Here is a 22,343-nt window from a genome sequence, read left to right as displayed (position 1 = left end):
CCCGAGTTGAGGTCAGCAGTGCACCATCCCCACTATACACAGTGTTGACAGTGCACCGCTTTCCCCCCCTGAGACGCCGGATGGTGGACCAGAATCTCTTCGAAGCCGTCCGGAAGTCGTTTTCCATGGCCTCGCCAAACTCCTCCCATACCCGAGTTTTTGCCTCGGCGACAGCCGCAGCCACAGCCCGCTTGGCCAGCCGGTACCTGTCAGCTGCCTCCGGAGTCCCACAGGCCAAAAAGGCCTGGTAGGACTCCTTCTTCAGCTTGACGGCATCCCTTACCACCGGTGTCCACCAACGGGTTCGGGGATTGCCGCCGCGACAGGCACCGACCACCTTACGGCCACAGCAACGATCGGCCGCCTCAGCAATGGAGGCACGGAACATGGTCCACTCGGACTCAATGTCCCCCACCTCCCTCGGGACATGGTTGAAGCTTGACCGGAGGTGGGAGTTGAAACTCCTTCTGACAGGGGACTCCGCCAGACGTTCCCAGCACACCCTCACGATCCGTTTGGGTCTGCCAGGTCTGACTGGCATCCTCCCCCACCATCGGAGACAACTCACCACCAGGTGGTGATCGGTTGACAGCTCCGCCCCTCTCTTCACCCGAGTGTCCAGGACATGCGGCCGCAAGTCCGACGATACGACAACAAAGTCGATCATCGAACTGCGGCCTAGGGTGTCCTGGTGCCAAGTGCACATATGGACACCCTTATGCCTGAACATGGTGTTCGTTATGGACAATCTGTGAAGAGCAAAAAAGTCCAATAACAGAACACCGCTCGGGTTCAGATCGGGGGGGCCGTTCCTCCCAATCACGCCTCTCCAGGTCTCACTGTCATTGCCAACGTGAGCGTTGAAGTCCCCCAGCAGAACTATGGAATCCCCAGAAGGGGCGCTCTCCAGCACCCCCTCCAAGGATTCCAGAAAGGGCGGATACTCCAAACTGCTGTTCGGCCCGTAGGCACAAACAACAGTAAGGAACCGTCCCCCCACCCGAAGGCGAAGGGCGGCCACCCTCTCGTCCACCGGGGTAAACTTCAACACACAGTCACCGAGCCGAGGCGCAATGAGTATTGACACCCCTGCTCGGCGCCTCTCACCATTGGCAACTCCAGAGTGGAAGAGAGTCCAACCCCTCTCGAGAGGGCTGGTTCCAGAGCCCCTGCTGTGTGTTGAGGTGAGGCCGACTATATCAAGTCGGAACTTCTCAGCCTCGCACACCAGCTCAGGCTCCTTCCCCGCCAGAGAGGTGACGTTCCACGTCCCTAGAGCCAGCTTGTGTAGCTGGGGGTCGTTACGCCAGGCTCCCCGCCCCTGGCCGCCGCCCAACACACATGGCACCGGACCCCTATGGCCCCTCCTGCGGGTGGTGGGCCTGCTGGAGGGGGGTCCCACGTCTCTTCTTCGGGCTGTGCCCGGCCGGGCCCCGTGGGAAGAAGCCCGGCCACCAGACGCTCTCCATCGAGCCCCACCCCCGGGCCTGGCTCCAGGGGGGGACCCCGGTGACCTGCGTCCGGGCAAGGGACTCGTGGTTCCAAGGTTATTAGTCTTCATTGGGGTCTTCTGGGCTGCTGTTTGTCTGGTCCTTCACCCAGGACCTGTTTGTCATGTGTGACCCTACCGGGGCATAAAGCCCCCGACAACATAGCTCCTGGGATCATTGGGACACGCAAACCCCTCCACCACGATAAGGTCGCAGCCCAGGGAGAGGACTTTTGGGTTGTTTTCCATTTTTTTTTTGGATTTTTCTTATCGCATTTTGGTCATTTGGCCATTTCATTTTGGTTGTTTCCATCATTTTTCTGGTCATTTTGTCTCACATTTTGGTCGCTAATTAAAAAAAGTTTTTACAGTAATTATAAAACCTGGAACCAACGTGTTTTCAGACGTTACCAACACTGGAAATGAATGGAAAACACCTTCAGCCCTGTTTTGGGTTCAGAGAGTTGAAACGTCGTTCCAGATGTTTATTTTAATGTATTTATTCAAAGTCAGCAAATGTAAGTTTACACATTTCAAATAGAAGTTCTTAAAGGAAAAATCTGAGTACCTCATGTTCCTGCAGATCATCAATCATAGATCAAACTTCTGGTTATTATCAGTTTAAAACGTCTAAATTACATGATTTTATCTTCAGTGAAGATTTTCTGGTTCCTCTGAGATCTTAGAGGAACCTCAGATCAGCTGATCGGTTCTCCAGAAAATGATCCCAGATGTTAGTCTCAGCTCTGTTGGCTTCAAATAAACAGTCTGAAGGTGGCGGCTCAGCGGACCTCGGGGTATTGGCTGACCTGGGAGGTCATGTGACTCATTAAACCTTGGTGTATTGGCTAACCTGGGAGATCATGTGACTCACTAAACCTTGGGGTATTGGCTGACCTGGGAGGTCATGTGACTTTCGGCGGCCTCCAGCCTCGGTTGGATCCAGTTCAGGTACCGAGACAGTTTGGTGAAGACGAAGCCGCCGGAGGACGATGACATCAGCAGCCCGGTCAGGAAGGCCGTCCCTCGCTCCACTGTGGCGACCGGCGTCCCCGGCAACAGCCCGTCACATGACCCGCCCGCCTCGGACCTCGGCTCAAGAGGTGAGGGTTCCTGGTTCTGGAACTTTGAGGTTCTGCCGAGGCTATGAGACCCGTTCTGAGCGTTCTGGGTTTGGTTCTGGATCCAGTGCCCTGAAGGTCCACCTGGTCTCTGGGTCTCATTGTGGTTCCCTGAAGGAACTTGTGACCTGCTGTGAGATCCATTTAGGCTCTGTTGGGTTCTGTGTTGGTTCCCTGAGGGTTGGTTCTTCATGCAGAACATCTTGTTGCTGAGCGGATGTGAAACGTTCATCTGCCTGCGACACTCGTCCAGCGTCATGTAGACCAGGTCCTGGTTCTGGCTCTGGTTCTGGTTCTGGTCCCAGGTCAGTCTCTTGGCGATGCCGGTCCTCCCAGGATGCATCAGGATGTTCTCGCTGAAGTCCTTGGTGGGCAGGCAGAGGTGGATGAGGGTGGGGCCAAAGGGCAGCGCTCCGTCTAATTGGAGGAGGGCGAGGTCATTGTCATGGTGATCCGCCTGGAAACGGTTGTGGAGGAACAGAGCTCGGACTGGGAGGAGGATCTTCCTGTTGCCTAGGAGACGAGATAAGACGGGTAAGTGATCTCTTATTGTGAAAGTGAAGCAGGATGTTTAGGGACGGCGGTCGGCACCGGTGAGCACGAAGAAGTCGGAGGGTTTGGGGTCAGACCCAGAGTCCAGGAGGCAGCGGGAGGCGGTGAGGACGGAGCGCCGGCCCATAACCACGCCTCCACAGAGCCCCGCCCCCCTGCTGCTGAGCAGCGAGACCTGGAGGCAGAAACAAACACTGTCGGCACCATGTTGGTTTATTTGGGTTAAACATCTTCTTCAGGACTTACCTGCCAGGGACAGTTTCCATGGCAACAGGTGGAGGCGGCGGCATCCGGAAGGCGTCCGCAGGGAAACTCCGCTGAGGACACAAAGACCTTCAGTTATTGGTCAGTCAGTGGGAGCTGTTGGTTCAGCTTTTATTTTGAAGCCCACCTTCAGGTTGACAGCTCCGCCCGTCGCTCTGCAGCTTGAAGCCCGACATGCAGGAGCACCTGAAGCTGTGGAAGGATGCCGTGCACAGCTGGTCGCACGCCGCCGGGCCGCCAGTTGGACACTCGGACACCTCTGAAAGACACGCCATCAGTCAACACAACTAACCTGATTCTGTGGGGGCGGGGCCTGACGTGGGCGTGGTCTAACCTGGTTGGTTGTATTGCGGTGCGACGGGCGGCGGCCCTCCGTCTCCCAGTTCTCCCAGTTCTTCCAGTTCACAGAGCCGTCCGTGGTGGGGGGCAGGACAGGAGCAGCTGAAGCCGCCCACCATGTCGGTACAGTTTCCTCCATGAAGGCAGGGGTTGGGTTCACACTGGTCACCATCTCCATGACAACAACACCTCTTAATACTCAGGTACAAGTACTTCACAATACTCATGTATTCAGAGCATAAAGTTACAGTAGAAAATACTCAACATGTTGAATCTGTAATTATTCAACCGTCCAGTTTAGGTTGAGCAGTGAAACGTTGATCTGTTAGTTTTCACTAATTAAGTCAGTTAGTTCCTAGTTAGTCACCAGTTGGTCACCAGTTAGTTAAACTAAGCTCACCGTTTCTGTGGCTCAGATATGATCAGTTCTACAGCCGGATACTGACGTGTTACTGGCGTGTTGTAGTCCACGTTACAGGCGTGTTGTAGTAGACATGTTACAGGCGTGTTGTAGTTGATGTGTTACAGGCATGTAGTAGACATCTTACAGGTGTGTTGTAGTAGATGTGTTACAGGTGTGTTGTAGTCAACGTGTTACAGGCATGTTTTAGTTGACATGTTACAGGCGTGTCGTAGTCGACGTGTTGGAGGTGCGTTGTAGTAGATGCGTTACAGGTGTGTTGTATTTGACGTGTTACAGGCGTGTTGTAGTCAACGTGTTATAGGTGTGTTGTAGTAGAAGTGTCACAGATGATTTGAAGTTGATGTGTTACAGGCGTGTTATAATCGTGTTATAGGCATGCTGTAGTAGACGTGTTACAGGCATGTTGTAGTAGATGTGTTACAGACTTGTTGTAGTTGATGTGTTACAGGCGTGTTGTCATTGACGTGTTACAGGCGTGTTGTCGTTGACATGTTACAGGCGTGTTGTAGTAGATGTGTTACAGACTTGTTGTCGTTGACGTGTTATAGGCGTGTTGTAGTAGAAGTGTCACAGATGTGTTGTAGTTGATGTGTTACAGGCGTGTTATAATCAACGTGTTATAGGCATGCTGTAGTAGACGTGTTACAGACTTGTAGTTGATGTGTTACAGGTGTGTTGTCATTGACGTGTTACAGGCGTGTTGTCGTTGACATGTTACAGGCGTGTTGTAGTAGATGTGTTACAGACTTGTCGTTGACATTTTACAGGCGTGTCGTAGTTGACATGTTACAGGCGTGTTTTAGTAGACATGTTACAGGTGTGTTGTAGTCGATGTGTTAGTTTCTGATTCTTTTGTTCAGACATTAGGTGAATAGATAGATGTTATTTACCTGCTTGACAGTTTCGGCGAACACTCTAGCCTTCCTCAGAAGCATCTCACTGACAGCTTGACGTGTCAGCTGGCAGATTTTTACAGCCGGCATTTGCAGCCCAGTAGAGTCTCCAGATGCACCGGGCCAAACACGGCCACGCCGTAATGGCGTGTCGTGGTGAGCCCAACGGACCTGACCACCCCAGCAGGCATGCCGCATCCCCTGCTGTCCTATTTCCTCTGGAGTGTCCCAGGTGTGGGAGAGCATGAAGCCTCCCTCATATCTGTTCATGGCTCTCTCTGCCCGCCTCCTGATCTCCATCGCCTCCTTAATCCAGCATTTCAGTTTGTTTTCTTCTGTTCCGATGATTCTTGATTCTTCTTCAAGTCTGTAACATGATTGTTCCTTTTGCAGTGGACGGCTGTCAAAAATCTGCCAGCTGACACGTCACACTGTCAGTGAGACGCTTCTGAGGAAGGCAAGAGTGTTCGCCGAAACTGTCAAGCAGGTAAATAACATCTATCCATTCACCTAATGTCTGAACAAAAGAATCAGAAACTAAAATATCAACAAGAAGACATGATGAACGTTTTTGAGCTATGTAGTAGATGTGTTACAGGCGTGTTGTAGTTGACGTGTTACAGGCGTGTTGTAGTTGACATGTTACAGGCGTGTTTTAGTAGACGTGTTACTGGCGTGTCATAGTTGATGTGTTACAGAGGTGCTGTAGTTGATGTGTTGTAGGCGTGTTGTTGACGTGTTACAGGCGTGTTGTAGTTGACGTGTTACAGGCATGTTTTAGTAGACGTGTTACAGGTGTGTTGTAGTAGATGTGTTACAGGCATGTTGTAGTTGATGTGTTACAGGCGTGTTTTAGTAGACGTGTTACAGGCGTGTTTTAGTAGACGTGTTACATGTGTGTTGTAGTTGACATGTTACAGACATGTTGTAGTAAATGTGTTACTGGCGTGTTGTAGTTGACGTATTACAGGCATGTTGTAGTTGACATCTTACAGGCGTGTTGTAGTAGACGTGTTATAGGCATTACAGATTATGACAGACATGTTACAGACATGTTGTAGATGTGTTGTAGTTGACGTGTTACAGGTGTTAGTTATCAGTTAAACTAAACTCACCGTAGTAAACGGTCCAGAACTTGATCTGTAACCAAGCAAACAGGTCAGAGGGGGTCGGTTCTCATGTTCTAGTGAATCTATCTAAACTAACCGTCTGGGTCGTGTCCTCAAAGTATTCTCGAGCCTCCTCGTAGCTGCACATCTCCTCGTAGCATTCCCTCTCCAGGTTCCCCTGCAGGATCTCCTCCAGTAGGAACTGGTTGGCTCGCTTGGACCGCAGGAACCCGCCCAGGGCTTCAGGTTCTACACGGAACACTGACACCAGAACCCACACAGTCAGGATGGATCATTAGAACTAATGATACTCTGATGTCCACCAATCAGACGCTCTGATGCTCAGTCAGTTCTGTTTAAATACGTGTTGCTTACACTCGGTTCTATGTTTACATACGTGTTTATTAAAGTCGGTTCTATGTTTATTACAGTCGGTTCTATGATTACATACGTGTTTATTTCAGTCGGTTCATTGTTTACATACGTGTTTATTTCAGTCGGTTCATTGTTTACATACGTGTTTCTTGCAGTCGGTTCTATGTTTACATACGTGTTTATTAAAGTCGGTTCTACGTTTACATACGTGTTCATTGTAGTCGGTTCTATGTTTGCATATGTGTTTATTACAGTCGGTTCTATGTTTACATACGTGTTCATTGTAGTCGGTTCTATTTTTACACACGTTTTTATTACAGTGGGTTCTTTGTTTACATACATGTTCATTCATATATTTCTATCAGCCCAAGCACCATTAGTGGTCTGTACGACCACCACTTTGATTGATTACTGATTACTGATTATTGCTTATGGATGAAGTCTTACCGTCTCCGTGGACCTGAAGGAAACATCTGAGGAGGCCAATGGCGATCAGAAACGCTGCCATGATGCCGACGGCCGTCACACTGACTGCAGCCGCACGCACACACACACACACACACACACACACACACACACACACACACACACACACACACACACACACACACACACACATACACACACACACACACACTCTGCCATCCACAGCTCTGACTGACAGCTGCTTACAGTCGGTTTAATGGTTTAACTGCTGCAGATTTATTGAAAGTCTTCTTTTATCTCATCTCAAATTGTTTTTCTTCAGTTTTTCTCCTTTCTGAGTTCCTGAGTTCCTCTCAAGAGTTAACTCAGTTCTCAGGTTGTTCTGGACTTTGTTCTGGAAGAACTTCACCAAACAAGCAGCGACCTCTGAAACTGTTTATTTGAGGTAAACAAGGATTCATCAGCAGATTAATCATTTAATGGGTTCAGGTTTGGAGCTGAAGCTCAGAGATCCAGGAGCTCAGACACTGTAGCCCTTAGTTTATAATAATAACAATAATAATAATAGTAATAATAATAATAATAATAATAATAATTATTATTATTATTATTATTATTATTATTATTATTATTATTATTATTATTATTATTATTATTATTAATGAACTGATTCACACTGAAGCTTTTCTCTTCACATCTTTAAAACTGAGGTTTTACAATTAACTTTGCTGTAAATATTGTATTTTTTCTTCTAGAAGAAGAAAATATTTATATCTGTGCACTGTGTGCATTGTGTGCTGCTCTTTTTTATTCAAACTGTTTTATTTGCTGCTGTTACACTGTAAAGTTCCCCGCTGTGGGATCAGTAAAGGTTTAGTCTGTCTGTCTGTCTGTCTGTCTGTCTGTCTGTCTGTCTGTCTGTCTGTCTGTCTGTCCATCCCATGCTGGAAAACAAGAATCATTTCTGGCTGTAAATGAAGTTTTATTTTCATCCATAATTTTTTAGTTGGACATAATAATGTTCTACCTTAGTTCTAAAGTCCTCCATGATGCTGATCAGAAACGTTTGCTTCTCATAGTTCGTCTTTATTTTCATTTTCAGTTCATTTCTGACAAAAACAAGAACGAAAAAACACAAAAACAGGCGTTTGGTTGACAGAAGATTAAAGATGAAACTACGTTCTACTGGAAGCTGCTGGATTCAGTTTAATGGGATTAAATATGTGGAAGTAGAACATGTTCACCATCAGACATCTCAAACTAGAACCAAGGACCGGTTCTGGTTGAAGAAACAACAAACTGATTTCATGTTTTAAAATAAACAGTTTTCCCATTTTGTTCTGCTCGACGAGGTAACAGATTCTTTTACAGATGTTTTCACTGACGGTTCTGCTGCCCCATGTCAAGAACCACGTAGAACATATGAAGAACCACAAAGAACATGTGAAGAACCATGTAGAACATGTCAAGAACCATGTAGAACACGTGAAGAACCATGTAGAATATGTCAAGAACCAAAAGGAGAACTTGGAGAACTTCACCAGCTGCTGACTGGACCAAAGTCAACGTTGGTTCTGTGGCTCAGATATGATCTGTCCTGCAGCTGGGTACTGACCTGCTACAGGCATGTAGTAGACATGTTACAGGCATGTTACAGATGTGTTATAGGCGTGTTGTAGTAGACACGTTGCAGGCATTACTGGCATTACAGAGTGTTACAGACATGTTCCAAGCGTGTTACATGACCAGCCTCTTGATGGCGCCGTGGTTCCTCTTCCTGCGGGCTCCGTTCTTGTCCTGGGGAACCAGCCGGTTGATGCCCTCTCGGATCCAGCCGGTGAACTTGGACACCTGGGTGTAGACGCCGTACTTCCCCCTGCGGGCGCAGCCTTCGCCCCAACTCACGATGCCCGTCACGAAGTAGGTGTCCCGGTAGCGTGTGACGTGCGGTCCGCCGCTGTCACCCTGACAGGCATCCTTGGCGATGGAGTCGTACCCGGCGCAGAACATGCGGGCGGAAATCTTCAGCGCTGTGGACTCCAAGCAGGTCTTTCGATTGACGTATGGAACCGTGAGGCGCTGCAGGATGGTAGATGGCTGCCGACCTTCACCCAGACGCCCGAAACCGCTGACCATCCCATCGGGCTGATTCATCAGAACCTGAGAGGATCAAGGAGGAACCCCATGTTACTGTCAGAACCCTGCTGAACCTCACCTCAACTACCTCTGAAGATCGTCTCCAGAAGTTTCAGAGACTCTCAGAGTTTCTAACAATGTGCAGGAGCCAAGAAGAAATGCTGCTCTATCGTAGATCAGGAAAGACCTGGAACCACCATGGTTCTTCTCAGATGATAAACTCTGGAAATAAAGTCTCCTCATACTCTAGATATTTCTCCAGACTTTTCCTCTCTGCTCACCAACGCGTCTTTCGGTGTGTCATTTTGGACCTTCTAAGTCCTGTTTGTGTGGTTTTGGACCTTCTAAGTCCTTGGGGCTTCATTAAACATGTACACACGAATGACTTCACTTTTTCTGAGATAAAACACAGTAGAACAAACACTGGCCGTGTTCATGCTAAGCTAACATCGTGAGAACATCAGCTAGTTTGGAGGTTCACCTTTTCGGCGAAGTCCTGCTCAGGTAAGCAGGCCGGCAGGATGTACCTGCTGAACTTGATGGGTGTGGCCAGTTTGATGAGGGCGATGTCGTTGTGGTAGGTGTTGGGTTGGTACCTGAGGTGGGTCACGATGGTCTCCACCGTGCGGTCCACTTCGTTACCTTCAGTCACCAACGTGTCGAACTCACCTGGAACAACCAACAGGTGAGTCTCTGATCATTAAATAAACTAATTCTGATGTTCAGACGCTTTCTGAGAAGATCCTGACTCACTTTAACCCACTGTGAATCATTTTAACCCACTGTGGACTCACTATAACCCACTGTGGATCATTTTAACCCACTGTGGACTCATTTTAACCCATTGTGGACTCATTTCTACACACTGTGGATCATTTGAACCCACTGTGGACTCATTTTAACTCACTGTGGACTCATTTCTACCCACTGTGGACTCATTTCAACCCACTGTGGACTCATTTCAACCCACTGTGGACTCATTTTAACCCACTGTGGACCAATTTTAACCCACTGTGGATCATTTTAACCCACTGTGGACTCATTTTAACCCACTGTGGACTCATCTTAACCCACTGTGGATTCATTTTAACCCACTGTGGGTTCATTTTGCTCACTAATCTCAAACATTTTGTGGAGATTTTATAATTATTGTTTTTGTGACTTGCTGAATCACATATGGAGCTTACAGTGTGCCAGCCTGTGATTGGTTGTTGAACCTACCAAGCTTGACGTAGAAGTACTGTGATTGGTTCATGCAGTGGGCGGCGGTCAGGATGATGTATTCATTGAGGATTGTTCCACCACAGAACCCCTGGTCGTCCTCGTTGAGGAGCAGAGCCTGGGAAGATAAAAACACCATTTATGATGTAGAATGAAGCTGATTGGTGGAAACATCTGCTACAGCTGGAAACACTCGATTTTGATTGGCTGGCAGGTGTTCTGTCCAGTATCTGCTCAGCCAGATGAGTCTTTACCTGCCATGGACACTCTCCAGGTGGACAGTCCTCTCCGTTGACGATGCGAGTCATTCCGGCCATCTGAGAGATGATCGTCTGCTCGGTGACTCTCGGTAAGACGGTCTCTGCTGAGGACGGAACGTCCAGAACGTCTCGCTGCTCAGTGCCGTTGATGGTAGCATTCAGACCCGTCATGTATTCCACCGTCACGTTCTCCATCGTCACGTTCTCAACCGTCATGTTGGCCATCGTCACATTGGCCGTCATGTTCCTCTCATACCTGAAGACGCTTCGGACGTTTTCCGTGATGAGGGCGCCACATTTGAATTTCTCTGCAGGAGTTGGAAAGAAGTTTAGAGGATTTTTGAGGAGTTTCTTCACTGAAAGAACCTTGAGGTCTGATTGAGAACAAACTGGAGAACATGGCTGCCGTCAGACCTCCTCGGTTCCTGAGTCTCACCATTGGAGATGCAGGATTTATCGTCCGATGCTAAGAAGTATCCGTCAGCACAGGAACACTGGACGCTGGCTCGGACCACGTTGCAGAAATGTTCACAGCCACCATTTTTGTTCTCGCAGAGTTCAGGAATAACTGCAGAACAGAAGAAACACACTTTAAACCATCAGAGGAGCACCTGGAACTTCTGTCCACAGCACCTGGACCTTGTGTCCACAGCACCTGGACCTTCTGTCCACAGCACCTGCACCTTCCGTCTACAGCACCTGGACCTTCTGTCCACAGCACCTGGACCTTCTGTCCACAGCACCTGGACCTTCCGTCTACAGCACCTGGACCTTCCGTCTACAGCACCTGGACCTTCTGTCCAAACCATTCAATACCTCAGGAAGGGGAGGCAGGGCTTTCCCCAGGCTGTGTACAGTCGGGGAGTAGAACTGTTGACCCGTACTGGGGACATCGTCAAGGGGTGGAAAGTGCACTTTGAGGAACTCCTGAACCCGGTAAACACATCCTCCGTGGAGGAGGCAGAGCCTGAAGACTCGAGGGAATCTTCATCCATATCCATGGCAGAGGTCGCCAAGATAGTTAAGAAGCTCCTTGGTGGTGCCAGGTGTGGACGACATCCACCCTGAGATGCTGAAGGCTCTGGACATTGTTGGACTGTCTTGGCTGACATGTCTCTACAATGTGGCGTGGACATCCGGTACGGTACCTGTGGAGTGGCAGACCGGGGTGGTGGTTCCCATCTTCAAAAAGGGGGACCAGAGAGTGAGTTCCAACTACCAGGGTATCACATTTCTCAGCCTCCCCAGGAAAGTTTAGGGTGCTGGAAGGAAGGCTCTGACCGACTGTTGAACCTGGGATTCAGGAGGAACAATGTGGATTCCATCCTGGTTGTGGAACAGTGGATCAGATCTTTACTCTTGAGAAGGCCTATGGCCATGTCCCCTGAAGGTCTCCGTGGGGGGTACTGAGGGAGTATGGGGTACTGAGGGAGTATGGGGTACCAGGCTTTCTGATATGAGCCATTAAGTCCCTGTACAACCAAAGTGAGAGCTGTGTCCACATACTCAGCACAAAGTCAGACTCCAGTTTCCAGTGGGTGTTGGACTTCTCCAGGGCTGTCCCTTGTCTGATCCTGTTTGTGGTCTTCATAGACAGGATCTCAAGGATCAGCCGGGGTGAGGAGGGTGTCTGGTTTGGGGACCTCAGGATCACATCTCTGCTTTTTGCAGATGATGTGGTTCTGTTGGTTCCTCAGACCTTCAGTAGCACTGGAGCAGTTTGCAGCCGAGTGTGAAGTGGTGGGGATCAGGATCAGATCCTCCAACTCCAAGGCCATGGTTCTCTGATGGACACTGGTGGATTGTTCCCTCTGGGTTGGGGGGGGAGTTCCTTCCTCAAGTGAAGAAGTTCCAGTATCTCAGGATCTTGTTCAGGAGTGATGGGAAAATGGAGTTAGAGATGGACAGGAGGATTGGTGCAGCGTCAGCAGTAATGAAGGCGTTGTACCGAAGCGTTGTGGTGAAGAGGGAACTGAGCCTCAAGGAGAAGCTCTCAGTTTACCATCCATCTACGTTCCAACCCTCACCTATGGTCATGAGCTCTGGGTAGTGACCCAAAGAATGATATCGTGGATCCAAGCGTCTGAAATGAGCTTCCTCCGTAGGGAGTCTGGACTGAGCCTTAGAGATAGGGGGAGAAGCTCAGACATCTGGAGGGAGCTCGGAGTAGAACTGCTGATCCTTCACCTCTAAAGGAACCAGCTGAGGTGGTTTGGACATCTGATTCAGATCCTCAAGGGAGACTTCCCTTGGAGGTTTTCTGAACACGTCCTCCTGGTAGGAAACCCCGGGGTAGACCCAGAACCTTCTGGAGGGATTATATATCTCATCTGGCCTGGGAACACCTCAGGATCCCCCAGGAAGAACTGGAAAGTGTGTGCTGGGTGGAGGAACGTCTGGAATGATCTGCTTCATCTGCTGCCTCCACGACCCAACCCCGGATAAGAGGAAGAGTATGGACAGATGGATAGATGGATAGATGGATGGATGGATGGATGGATGGATGGATGAATGAATGGATATCAGAGATGGTTGTACACTCCAGCAGAACCTCCTATGGGGTTCCCTAGAGAACACAGTTGTAGGTCTAACTCCCATAATCCCCTTGGCAGCTCTGCAGGATCAACTGTTCCACGACCATGAAGGAATGACATGGTTCCTCCTGAATCTGAGGTTTGACAAGAGATCACATATCTCATCTGGCCTGAGAACACCTCAGGTTCCCCCAGGAACCAAATATTTCTGGTAAAGGAACATCTGGAATGATCTTCTGCCACCAAGAGAGTCTGGATCAGAAGATGGATGGAAGTTGTCCAAGACTGTGATGAAACCTTTATTAATACCCAACCTGACCTCCAACAGAATCTTTGATTAAATGAATGTTCTGCTGCAGAACCTTTGGTTAAATTAATGTATGTTCAGAGTTGTTCTCACCGACTTGGCAGTTGAAGCCCTTGTAGCCATCCTGGCAGTAGCAGTTGTAGGTTCCAATCCCGTCTTTGCAACGTCCGCCATGAGCACATGGCTGCGACTCGCAGGCGTCACCATCTGCAGGACCAACAGAGCAGGTTCAGTTTGCTCTGCTGGAGAACGTCGGTACTGCACCTCGTTGTCACCAGAGACCAGAACACACAAACTTTAGAACTTTAACATCTTTATGTTTTAGGGTTTCTAAAAGAACTTCCTTACCCACATATTTGGCCCAGAAGTCATTCTGAAATAGAAAAACAGAATATCAGACGGTTTAGAACAACTTCAGACCTGATCAGAACATTTTAGTTTTTCAGAAACTAAGCAGACTAGGGTTCCGGTTAGAACTCTAGTCTGTTCTATAGGGTTCCGGTTAGAACTCCAGTCTGTCTGTTCTAAATGTTGGATTTAGTTTCAAGTCAGTTAATAGAATCCACCAAGAAATGCTTCAAAACCCCAACATTCAATTTTGTGTTTCTAAGCTACAGAAGATCTAAGAGCTGGACTTAGTTAAACCTGGTTCTACTTAGATGTTTTTTTAAAAAGCTGTTAGTGTGGTTCTACGTGTCCTGGTGTTCTGAGGGTGGAGGAGGTTCCTATAGTGTTCTGGTGGTGTGGTTCTACGTGTCCTGGGAGGTTCCTATAGTGTTCTGGTGGTGTGGTTCTACGTGTCCTGGGAGGTTCCTATAGTGTTCTGGTGGTGTGGTTCTACGTGTCCTGGGAGGTTCCTATAGTGTTCTGGTGGTGTGGTTCTACGTGTCCTGGGAGGTTCCAACCGTCTTCTCTGTGTCTTCAAAGATCTCCCGGGCTTCCTCCCAGTCGCAGCGCTCCTCCATGCATTCTCTCTCCATGTTTCCTTGTTTCATCTCCTCCAGGAAGCTGTTGGCTCTCCTGGACCGGATCAGAACCTGGCTTGCTGCCGGGCCATCCAGGAACACTGGGGAGAGAATGGAGACGTGGAACAATGGGAACCCATTACTGCAGAAGGTGTTCAGTGTCACCTGGATCTCAAACTATCAGTTATTAACAGTCCTGACAGTGGAGCACGGAGGTGGCGGCATGACGATGCTGGTGACATTTCTGGATGAAGGTCTGAGGAGGAATCAGAATACTGGCTGACCAGATGAAGAAGAGGAACATTCCAGCAGGAGAACATCCAAAGAACAACATCACACCAGAGCTTCTCCGCTAGAACCAAGTGGAACCAGAACCTCTAAAACAAGACGATTATTTTCCAAGACGAGTCAGATTCATTAAAAATAACAACATAATAAAATGACTCAAACATGGTCTGAAATTAGCAGAAAGTCACTCAGAATGACTTCAGATCAGTTCTAAATGACATCAGATCAGTTTAAAATGATTTCAGATCAGTATGAAATGACTTCAGATCAGTTCGAAAAGACTTCCGATCAGTATGAAATGACTTCAGATCAGTTTAAATGACTTCAGATCAGTTTGAAATGACTTCAGATCAGTTTAAAATGATTTCAGATCAGCTTAAAATGAGTCCAGATCAGTTTAAAGTGACTTCAGATCAGTTTAAATGACTTCATATCAGTTTAAATGATTTCAGATGAGTTCAAAACGACTTCAGATCAGTTCTAAATGACTTCAGATCAGTTTACAATGTCTTCAGATCAGTTGAAATGACTTCAGACCAGTTGAAATGATTTCAGATCAGTTTAAAATGACTTCAGATCAGTTTAAATGACATCAGATCAGTTTGAAATGAGTCCAGATCAGTTTAAGTGACTTCAGATCAGTTTAAAATGACTTCAGATCAGTTTTAAATGACTCATTGTGAGGAGAATGAGTATAAAATGTTTAAATGACTTCAGATCAGATTCCTCCAGCTTTGTCCAACCGTTTGCTCACTTTACTTCCACTGAGTTCCTGCTGTGGATCCTGAATCTAAATACAGTAATCTAAACTATTCGAAGTCATCTGATTACTGTGAGGGGCTTCAGTTCCTCTTTATCTCAGCAGTGAGATTAACACCACCAGACACAGAACGGATCCACAACCCTCCAGAACCTGGATCAGAACCCGGATCAGAATCTGGATCAGAACCTGGATCAGAACCTACCGTGAGTGGCGGCCTGCTGGAGCAGCAGGAGGCGCAGAACCAGACGGAAACACCAGAACATGACAGACAGAACTCGGCCTGAAGAACCTCAGAGGGCTGATAGAGTCTGACTGGGAGCAACAGGAGGACGATGACCTGGAGGGGCGGGAGTCAGCTGACCTACTGGGAGGGGCTTATCTGGAGCCACCAGGAAGAAAACTACAGCTCCCAGAATGCCCTGCTGCTAACATATAAACATTACAGAACTACAGCTCCCAGAATGCCCTGCTGCTAACATATAAACATTGGAGAATTACAGCTCCCAGAATGCCCTGCTGCTAACGTATAAACATTAGAGAACTGCAGCTCCCAGAATGCCCTGCTGCTAACATATAAACATTAGAGAACTACAGCTCCCAGAATGCCGTGCTGCTAATATCTGACTATTAGAGAACTACAGCTTCCAGAATGCCCCGCTGCTAAAATATAAACATTAGAGAACTACAGCTCTCAGAATGCCATGCTGCTAACATCTGGCTATTAGAGAACTACAGCTTCCAGAATGCCCTGCTGCTAACAGCTGACTACTAGAGAACTACAGCTCCCAGAATGCCCTGCTGCTAATGTATAAACATTACAGAACTACAGCTCCCAGAATGCCCCACTGCTAATGTATAAACATGACAGAACTACAGCTCCCAGAATGCTCTGCTAATGATGGATTGGGAGCCACGGTAACAGCCTGGTCCTGACAGTGAAGAACGGAGACCTGAAGCTGCAGCAGATGATTGAACTGAACACGCTGGTTTATCTGCTGGTCTGTAGGTTAAAGTTAAACTGCTGCAGCTTCATCAAACAGAAGAAGAACAAGGTGGGAGGAGCCTCAGCGCTGTAGCAGCCAATCAGCTCGCTGAACCTCCACAGTAGGAAATATATCTGAAACACCTAAAAGTGGAAAATGACCAGAAATGAAAACGTTCTATACGAAAAGAAAAACAGACAAACATGGAAAAGGTCAAAATAAAATTCAGATAAATGAATTTAAAGTAAATTCTGTGATTTAATTAATGTTTTAAAAGTAGCAAACTGGATGTTTTATAAAAACAAATCTAACTAAATAAGTAAAAAAACAAATATAAAGTAAACGTTTGGGTCATTAAAAGCTGTTTTATTGGTTTTATTTAGAATTTTTATATGAAACTGATTTTATTTCCATAAAATAAAATTAGGAAATAAACATCAAGCATCAAACATTCTGGTTTGGAAACAGAAAAATCATCTTAGCTCAAATCTGACCTTTCAAATTAAGAGTCAATTAATCATTAAAGACAACGGTCTGTGTATATTTTGAATCCGTGTATGGTTCGCTCATTCCTTTTTCCGTTTCAAAATAAAATCTAAAGAAACCAATAAACCACGTTTTTTTTTTGTTTTTCCGTTTTTAAAACCTAAATGTAGAAATGTATTATTTAACTAATGAAAAAACCACAGCGTTGGTTTTTTGCTCTAGCTTTTTAAACCCGAAATACAGAATATGGCTGTTGTTTTATTTTGTAGCAACACCGGAAGTCGCCGAGGAAGCACAGTTTAGAGCTGGTCTGGACCGTGAATACATCTAGAATGACTGTCCTCGAGCCCTTTTGCTATTTCATTCTCTTTAAGAGTGGAAAACCCACGCAGAAATCATGGAGCTCCATGTTGTTCTATAATGAGAGTCAGGAGGTTCTACTGGAGAACAGTTTAAGAAGATCAATCATGTGTCTGATGCTGATTTGGAGAGAGCTGTAGTTTGTTCTGTTAACCACAGATGTTATTTTCAGTGCCATACTTTATTAACTGTAGAATGTTACGTTTCACTTCTGTGTGTTTTACAGTCAGATCCGACATGTGGAGGACAGTTTATGATGGGATACTGGTCATCTATTGGTGCCGCTGTTCCAGTTTAACTGGTGATCAGTTTAACTGGTGATACTTTCCGTCTCCAGATGTTTCATCCTCAGATTAGTCCAGACCAGACCTGGCTTTGCGTGAAATAAAGATACTAGATGAAGAAGACCTGCCAAAGAACGTCAGCATCACTACTTAATAAAGTCTGTATCTATGTAAATATCACCTACAGACACTGAAAAGAAATGTGCTGGAGAAATAAAAACACGTATTTTTATGAATGGTGAGAGGAAACGATGGAATCCAGAGATAAAATTAGAGACCGCAGTGTGAATCATCATCACCGATCAGTCTGATAAACATCTTCACAAGGATGTAAAAAGCATTACATAAATATAACACAACTACCTGTGTAGTTTAATCACTCAGACTGTACAGTACTGGAAGTATTCTAGTCTTCCTCTGCCACGTCTTTAAACGTATCTTGTTGCCATTTCTAAACCAGACAGAGTTTTTGGGAAGACACAACTCACAAATATATTGTTTTTTTTGACCAGATCGGATCCCTTTACTTCCATTTTTATTTAATATTGTCAGCAGTTAACGCTCTGAAATGACGGTTAGAACGGAGGACTGAACGTGTTTTATTGTTTTCTGAGTGACTAGTTTTAACAACGTGGTCTCAGTTTGTTCTGATGTATTTTATCAGATCCAGCTGATGTTCTGCTGCATGTTGTTCTGATGTATTTTATCAGATCCAGCTGATGTTCTGCTGCGTGTTGTTCTGATGTATTTTTTCAGATCAGCTGATGTTCTGCTGCGTGTTGTTCTGGTGTATTTTACCAGATCCAGCCTATGTTCTGCTGTGTGTTGTTCTGATGTATTTTATCAGATCCAGCTGGTGTTCTGCTGCGTGTTGTTCTGATGTATTTTATCAGATCCAGCTGATGTTCTGCTGCATGTTGTTCTGATGTATTTTATCAGATCCAGCTGATGTTCTGCTGCATGTTGTTCTGATGTATTTTGTCAGATCCAGCTGATGTTCTGCTGCGTGTTGTTCTGATGGGAGGCTGCTGAGGCTCTGTGTGTTTCTGAGAACAAACCCGAGTTAAACCTGAAGTTCTGCTCTGGATCTGTTCCACTGAACTCAGACTAACACACAGCAGTGGACGTGTTTCTATGTTGTGGGTTTTCTTGGTGAGACGTTAGTTTTGTGTCTCGTTATTAACCAGGCAGCCTGTGTTAAGTTATGATTATCTACAGTCAACCTGGGCGTGTTTCCTGAACAATCACCAGGAGTTAAACACCTGACAGGATGACAAAGATCTATGTGGATGAAGCGGGATATTTATCAGACTGATCAGTAGCATGATGAGTCAGACTGTGGTCTCTAATTTTATCTCTGGATTCCATCATTTCCTCTCACCCTTCATAAAAATAAGTGTTTTTATTGCGATCAGCACATTTCTTTTTATTGTCTGCAGGTGATATTTACATGGATATAGACTTCATTAAGTAGTGATGTCGACATTTTTCGGCAGATCTTCTTTATCTAGTATCTTTATTTCACACAGTCAGGTGTGGTCAGGACAAATCTGCGACGAAACATCTGGAGATGGAAACTAGCAACAGTTCACCTCATTAAACTGGAATCGCCAGAGTTCTTCACATTTTAATACTTAAAAGTAATTACTTGGAATATTAAAGTGATTTTGTTCACACTGAGATCATGAGCTCTCAGTGTGATGCTTCTACTTCCTCTAAATAAGACAAGCAAACATGTCTTTGTTGTTTTCAGAGTACGTGGTGCAGAGTTTGGAACAGAGAAGTGAAGTCAAGTCGCCACGAGTTCTGACTTTGACTTCCGGTTCTGCCAGCAGCTTCCAAACGGGAAAAAGGCTTTTTCTTTTGTTTAAAGCTTAAAATTTGTAAAAACGCAGCATTTTTTCTTTCTCTACTATTTGTTTTTCAAATTTAATTTTTAAACGAAAAAACAAAGAAACAGAGCGATTATTTGTTTTTTCTCATTTTATTTTGAAACAAATGAGCGAACCATACATGGATTGAGAACCAACACTGGGATTATTGTTATTTTACCTCATTTACCAGTTTTGTGTTTTATTTTTATTATATTTATTAGTCCAGAATAATTCTTGTTCTTTTACCTTCTTTAGCTGTTTTATGTTTTTATTTTTAATGTAATTATTATTACAGAATGATTCTTTTATTTCTCAAAATACATTTTACATCTAAACTGGTTTCTGGTCCATCAGGGGTCCTGTCTTTGGATTCTTCATGGCCTCCTGGACCCAGTCCACCAGGGCGGCCATGTTGGCGTACAGCCCATAATACCCCGGCTGAGCGCAGCCCTGCCCCCAGGCCACTACGCCAGTCAGGAAGTGGGTGGAGCCGAACAGCGTGACCAGCGGGCTGCCGTCGTCTCCGCGGCAACTCTCCTGGCGGCCCTGCAGGTACCCGGCACACAGCATGGTGCCGGTCAGGTTGAACTGGGCCCGCTGGGAGCACTGGGAGTTCTGGATCAGGGGGACGGTCATCCTGCGGAGGACGGGCGAGGAGGCGGCGCTGGTCGGCCCGGCGCCGGTCCTCTGGCCCCACCCCGACACGCTGTGGTACCGGACCTGGAGCAGCTCCCGCTCTGCCAGGGCCCGGGTCGGGAGGCAGACCGGAACCACGACCCGGGTCAGAATCAGGGGGTGGAGCAGCTGCAGCAGACCCACGTCACTGTCACCCGTCGCCATGAGGAAGCCAGGATGGACCATCACCATGGAAACAGGAACCCTCTGTTCGGTACCGTCGTCCACATCCAGGTTCTGTTCCCCTGGAAATGGAGAATTACAAAATAAAAGGATGAAATATTTATAGAATTACAAAATCTAATGATTTAATATTTATAGAATTACAAAATAAAATAATGAAATATTTATAGAATTACAAAATAAAATGATGAAATATTTATAGAATTACAAAATAAAATCACATATTTATAGAATTACAGAATAAAATTATATAATATTTATACGATTACAGAAAAATGATGGAATAATTATAGAATTACAAAATAAAAAGATATAATATTTAAAGAATTACAAAATAAAATGATATATTTAAAGGATTACAAAATAAAATGATATATTTATAGAATTACAGAATAAAGTTCTACAACAACTTCAGAATGACGTAGGAGAACCTGAGCAGAACATTTTAGAACCACTCTGAGGAGTAAATCTCCAGTTCCACTAAACTCTTCATTACCTGCCACCACCGTCAAGTTGTCGGGGCTGTTGCCATGGATACAGTGGGCGGCGGTGATGACCCAGTCGGGTCGGACCAGAACTCCTCCACAGTGACTGTTCCCATTCAACTGGACCAGAACCTGACCAGAACAGAGAGAAAGAACCTTAATGGCCAGGTACAGGTGAGTCAGTCTCCAGAGGTAGAACCTTAACATTCAGGTGAGTCAGTCTCCAGAGGTAGAACCTTAACGTTCAGGTGAGTCAGTCTCCAGAGGTAGAACCTTAACGTTCAGGTAAGTCAGTCTCCAGAGGAAAAACCTCAACGTTCAGGTAAGTCAGTCTCCAGAGGAAGAACCTCAACGTTCAGGTGAGTCAGTCTCCAGAGGTAGAACCTCAACGTTCGGGTACAGGTGAGTCAGTCTCCAGCGGTAGAACCTCAAGGTTCAGGTACAGGTGAGTCAGTCTCCAGCGGTAGAACCTCAACGTTCAGGTACAGGTGAGTCAGTCTCCAGAGGTAGAACCTCAACGTTCGGGTACAGGTGAGTCAGTCTCCAGCGGTAGAACCTCAAGGTTCAGGTACAGGTGAGTCAGTCTCCAGCGGTAGAACCTCAACGTTCAGGTACAGGTGAGTCAGTCTCCAGAGGTAGAACCTCAACGTTCAGGTACAGGTGAGTCAGTCTCCAGAGGTAGAACCTCAACGTTCAGGTACAGGTGAGTCAGTCTCCAGAGGTAGAACCTCAACATTTAGGTACAGGTGAGTCAGTCTCCAGCGGTAGAACCTCAACGTTCAGGTACAGGTGAGTCAGTCTCCAGCGGTAGAACCTCAACGTTCAGGTACAGGTGAGTCAGTCTCCAGCGGTAGAACCTCAACGTTCAGGTACAGGTGAGTCAGTCTCCAGAGGTAGAACCTCAACGTTCAGGTACAGGTGAGTCAGCAGGTATGTTGGCATTAAAGTCAGAGTCTTCAGGATCATGAAGGTGTCTCTCTTTTACCTGGATAGGTCTGCATGGTAACTGATGCTATGGAGCTAGATCTCCATGGTAACTGATGCTGTACAGCTAGATCTCCATGGTAACTGATGCTGTACAGCTAGATCTTCTTGGTAACTGATGCTAATGAGCTAGATCTCCATGGTAACTGATGCTGTGGAGCTAGATCTGCATGGTAACTGATGCTAAGCAGCTACATCTAACAGAATAGATCTGGATATGTGGAACGGACTTCCTAGTCAGGAAAACCTTGGTTGCTGCCACTTTTCTCCCTGTGCTTGATTACGGCGACCTATTATACATGAATACCTCAGCGAATTGTTTGCAACCTCTGGATTCTGTATCATAATGCCTTAAGGTTCATCACAGGTTGCAGAGCCCTCACTCACCACTGCACCTTATATGATCGAGCTGAATGGCCCTCTTTGACGGCGCGCCGTCTGATCCACTGGTACACTTTTATTTATAAAGCAATCCTAGGTCTACTTCCACGTTATTTATGTGACTACATTTCCAGAACCCACAGCAATTACTGCTACGTTCCAGTGATTTATACTTGTTAAAC

At 46.3% G+C, this 22,343-nt stretch overlaps 3 protein-coding genes across 4 annotated transcripts in view; all 3 read right to left on the bottom strand.

The window, feature by feature from the left end:
• Positions 1 to 1,973: 1,973 nt before the first annotated feature.
• On the bottom strand, positions 1,974 to 7,200 carry prozb (protein Z, vitamin K-dependent plasma glycoprotein b). Its single transcript, XM_023266423.3, has 8 exons — positions 7,014 to 7,200; positions 6,289 to 6,452; positions 6,198 to 6,222; positions 3,761 to 3,937; positions 3,554 to 3,685; positions 3,409 to 3,479; positions 3,202 to 3,337; positions 1,974 to 3,123 (listed from the first exon to the last, which is right to left on the bottom strand). Exons 1-8 carry the CDS (start codon positions 7,183 to 7,185, stop codon positions 2,363 to 2,365), a joined length of 1,638 nt encoding a protein of 545 aa, XP_023122191.3. The 5' UTR covers positions 7,186 to 7,200; the 3' UTR covers positions 1,974 to 2,362.
• Positions 7,201 to 8,057: 857 nt separating this feature from the next.
• f10 (coagulation factor X) lies at positions 8,058 to 15,824 on the bottom strand. 2 transcript variants are annotated; one of them, XM_023266422.3, is made up of 9 exons: positions 15,669 to 15,824; positions 14,356 to 14,516; positions 13,799 to 13,823; positions 13,544 to 13,657; positions 11,046 to 11,177; positions 10,604 to 10,917; positions 10,350 to 10,467; positions 9,610 to 9,797; positions 8,058 to 9,152 (listed from the first exon to the last, which is right to left on the bottom strand). In XM_023266422.3, the coding sequence occupies exons 1-9, from the start codon at positions 15,727 to 15,729 to the stop codon at positions 8,730 to 8,732; spliced, it is 1,536 nt and encodes a 511-aa protein (XP_023122190.1). In that variant the 5' UTR covers positions 15,730 to 15,824; the 3' UTR covers positions 8,058 to 8,729. The 2 variants fall into 2 exon arrangements, with proteins under 2 accessions (XP_023122190.1, XP_054864295.1); XM_055008320.1 differs by lacking the exon at positions 15,669 to 15,824 and adding an exon at positions 14,617 to 14,788.
• A 3,720-nt stretch (positions 15,825 to 19,544) lies between these two features.
• Positions 19,545 to 22,343, bottom strand: part of f7i (coagulation factor VIIi) — a 3,885-nt gene continuing 1,086 nt past the window's right edge. Inside the window, exons 3-4 of the mRNA XM_055008338.1 lie at positions 20,808 to 20,928; positions 19,545 to 20,373 (exon numbers count right to left, since the gene is read on the bottom strand). Of these exons, the coding sequence (XP_054864313.1) occupies positions 19,784 to 20,373; positions 20,808 to 20,928 (711 nt within the window). The 3' untranslated portion in view covers positions 19,545 to 19,783. The remainder of the gene's footprint in view (positions 20,374 to 20,807; positions 20,929 to 22,343) is intronic.

The sequence above is a fragment of the Amphiprion ocellaris genome, chromosome 24, assembly GCF_022539595.1.
Source record: "Amphiprion ocellaris isolate individual 3 ecotype Okinawa chromosome 24, ASM2253959v1, whole genome shotgun sequence".
Taxonomy (NCBI): Eukaryota; Metazoa; Chordata; class Actinopteri; family Pomacentridae; genus Amphiprion; species Amphiprion ocellaris.
Note: the sequence above shows the minus strand (reverse complement) of the source record. Positions and strands in the feature narration are given on the sequence as shown.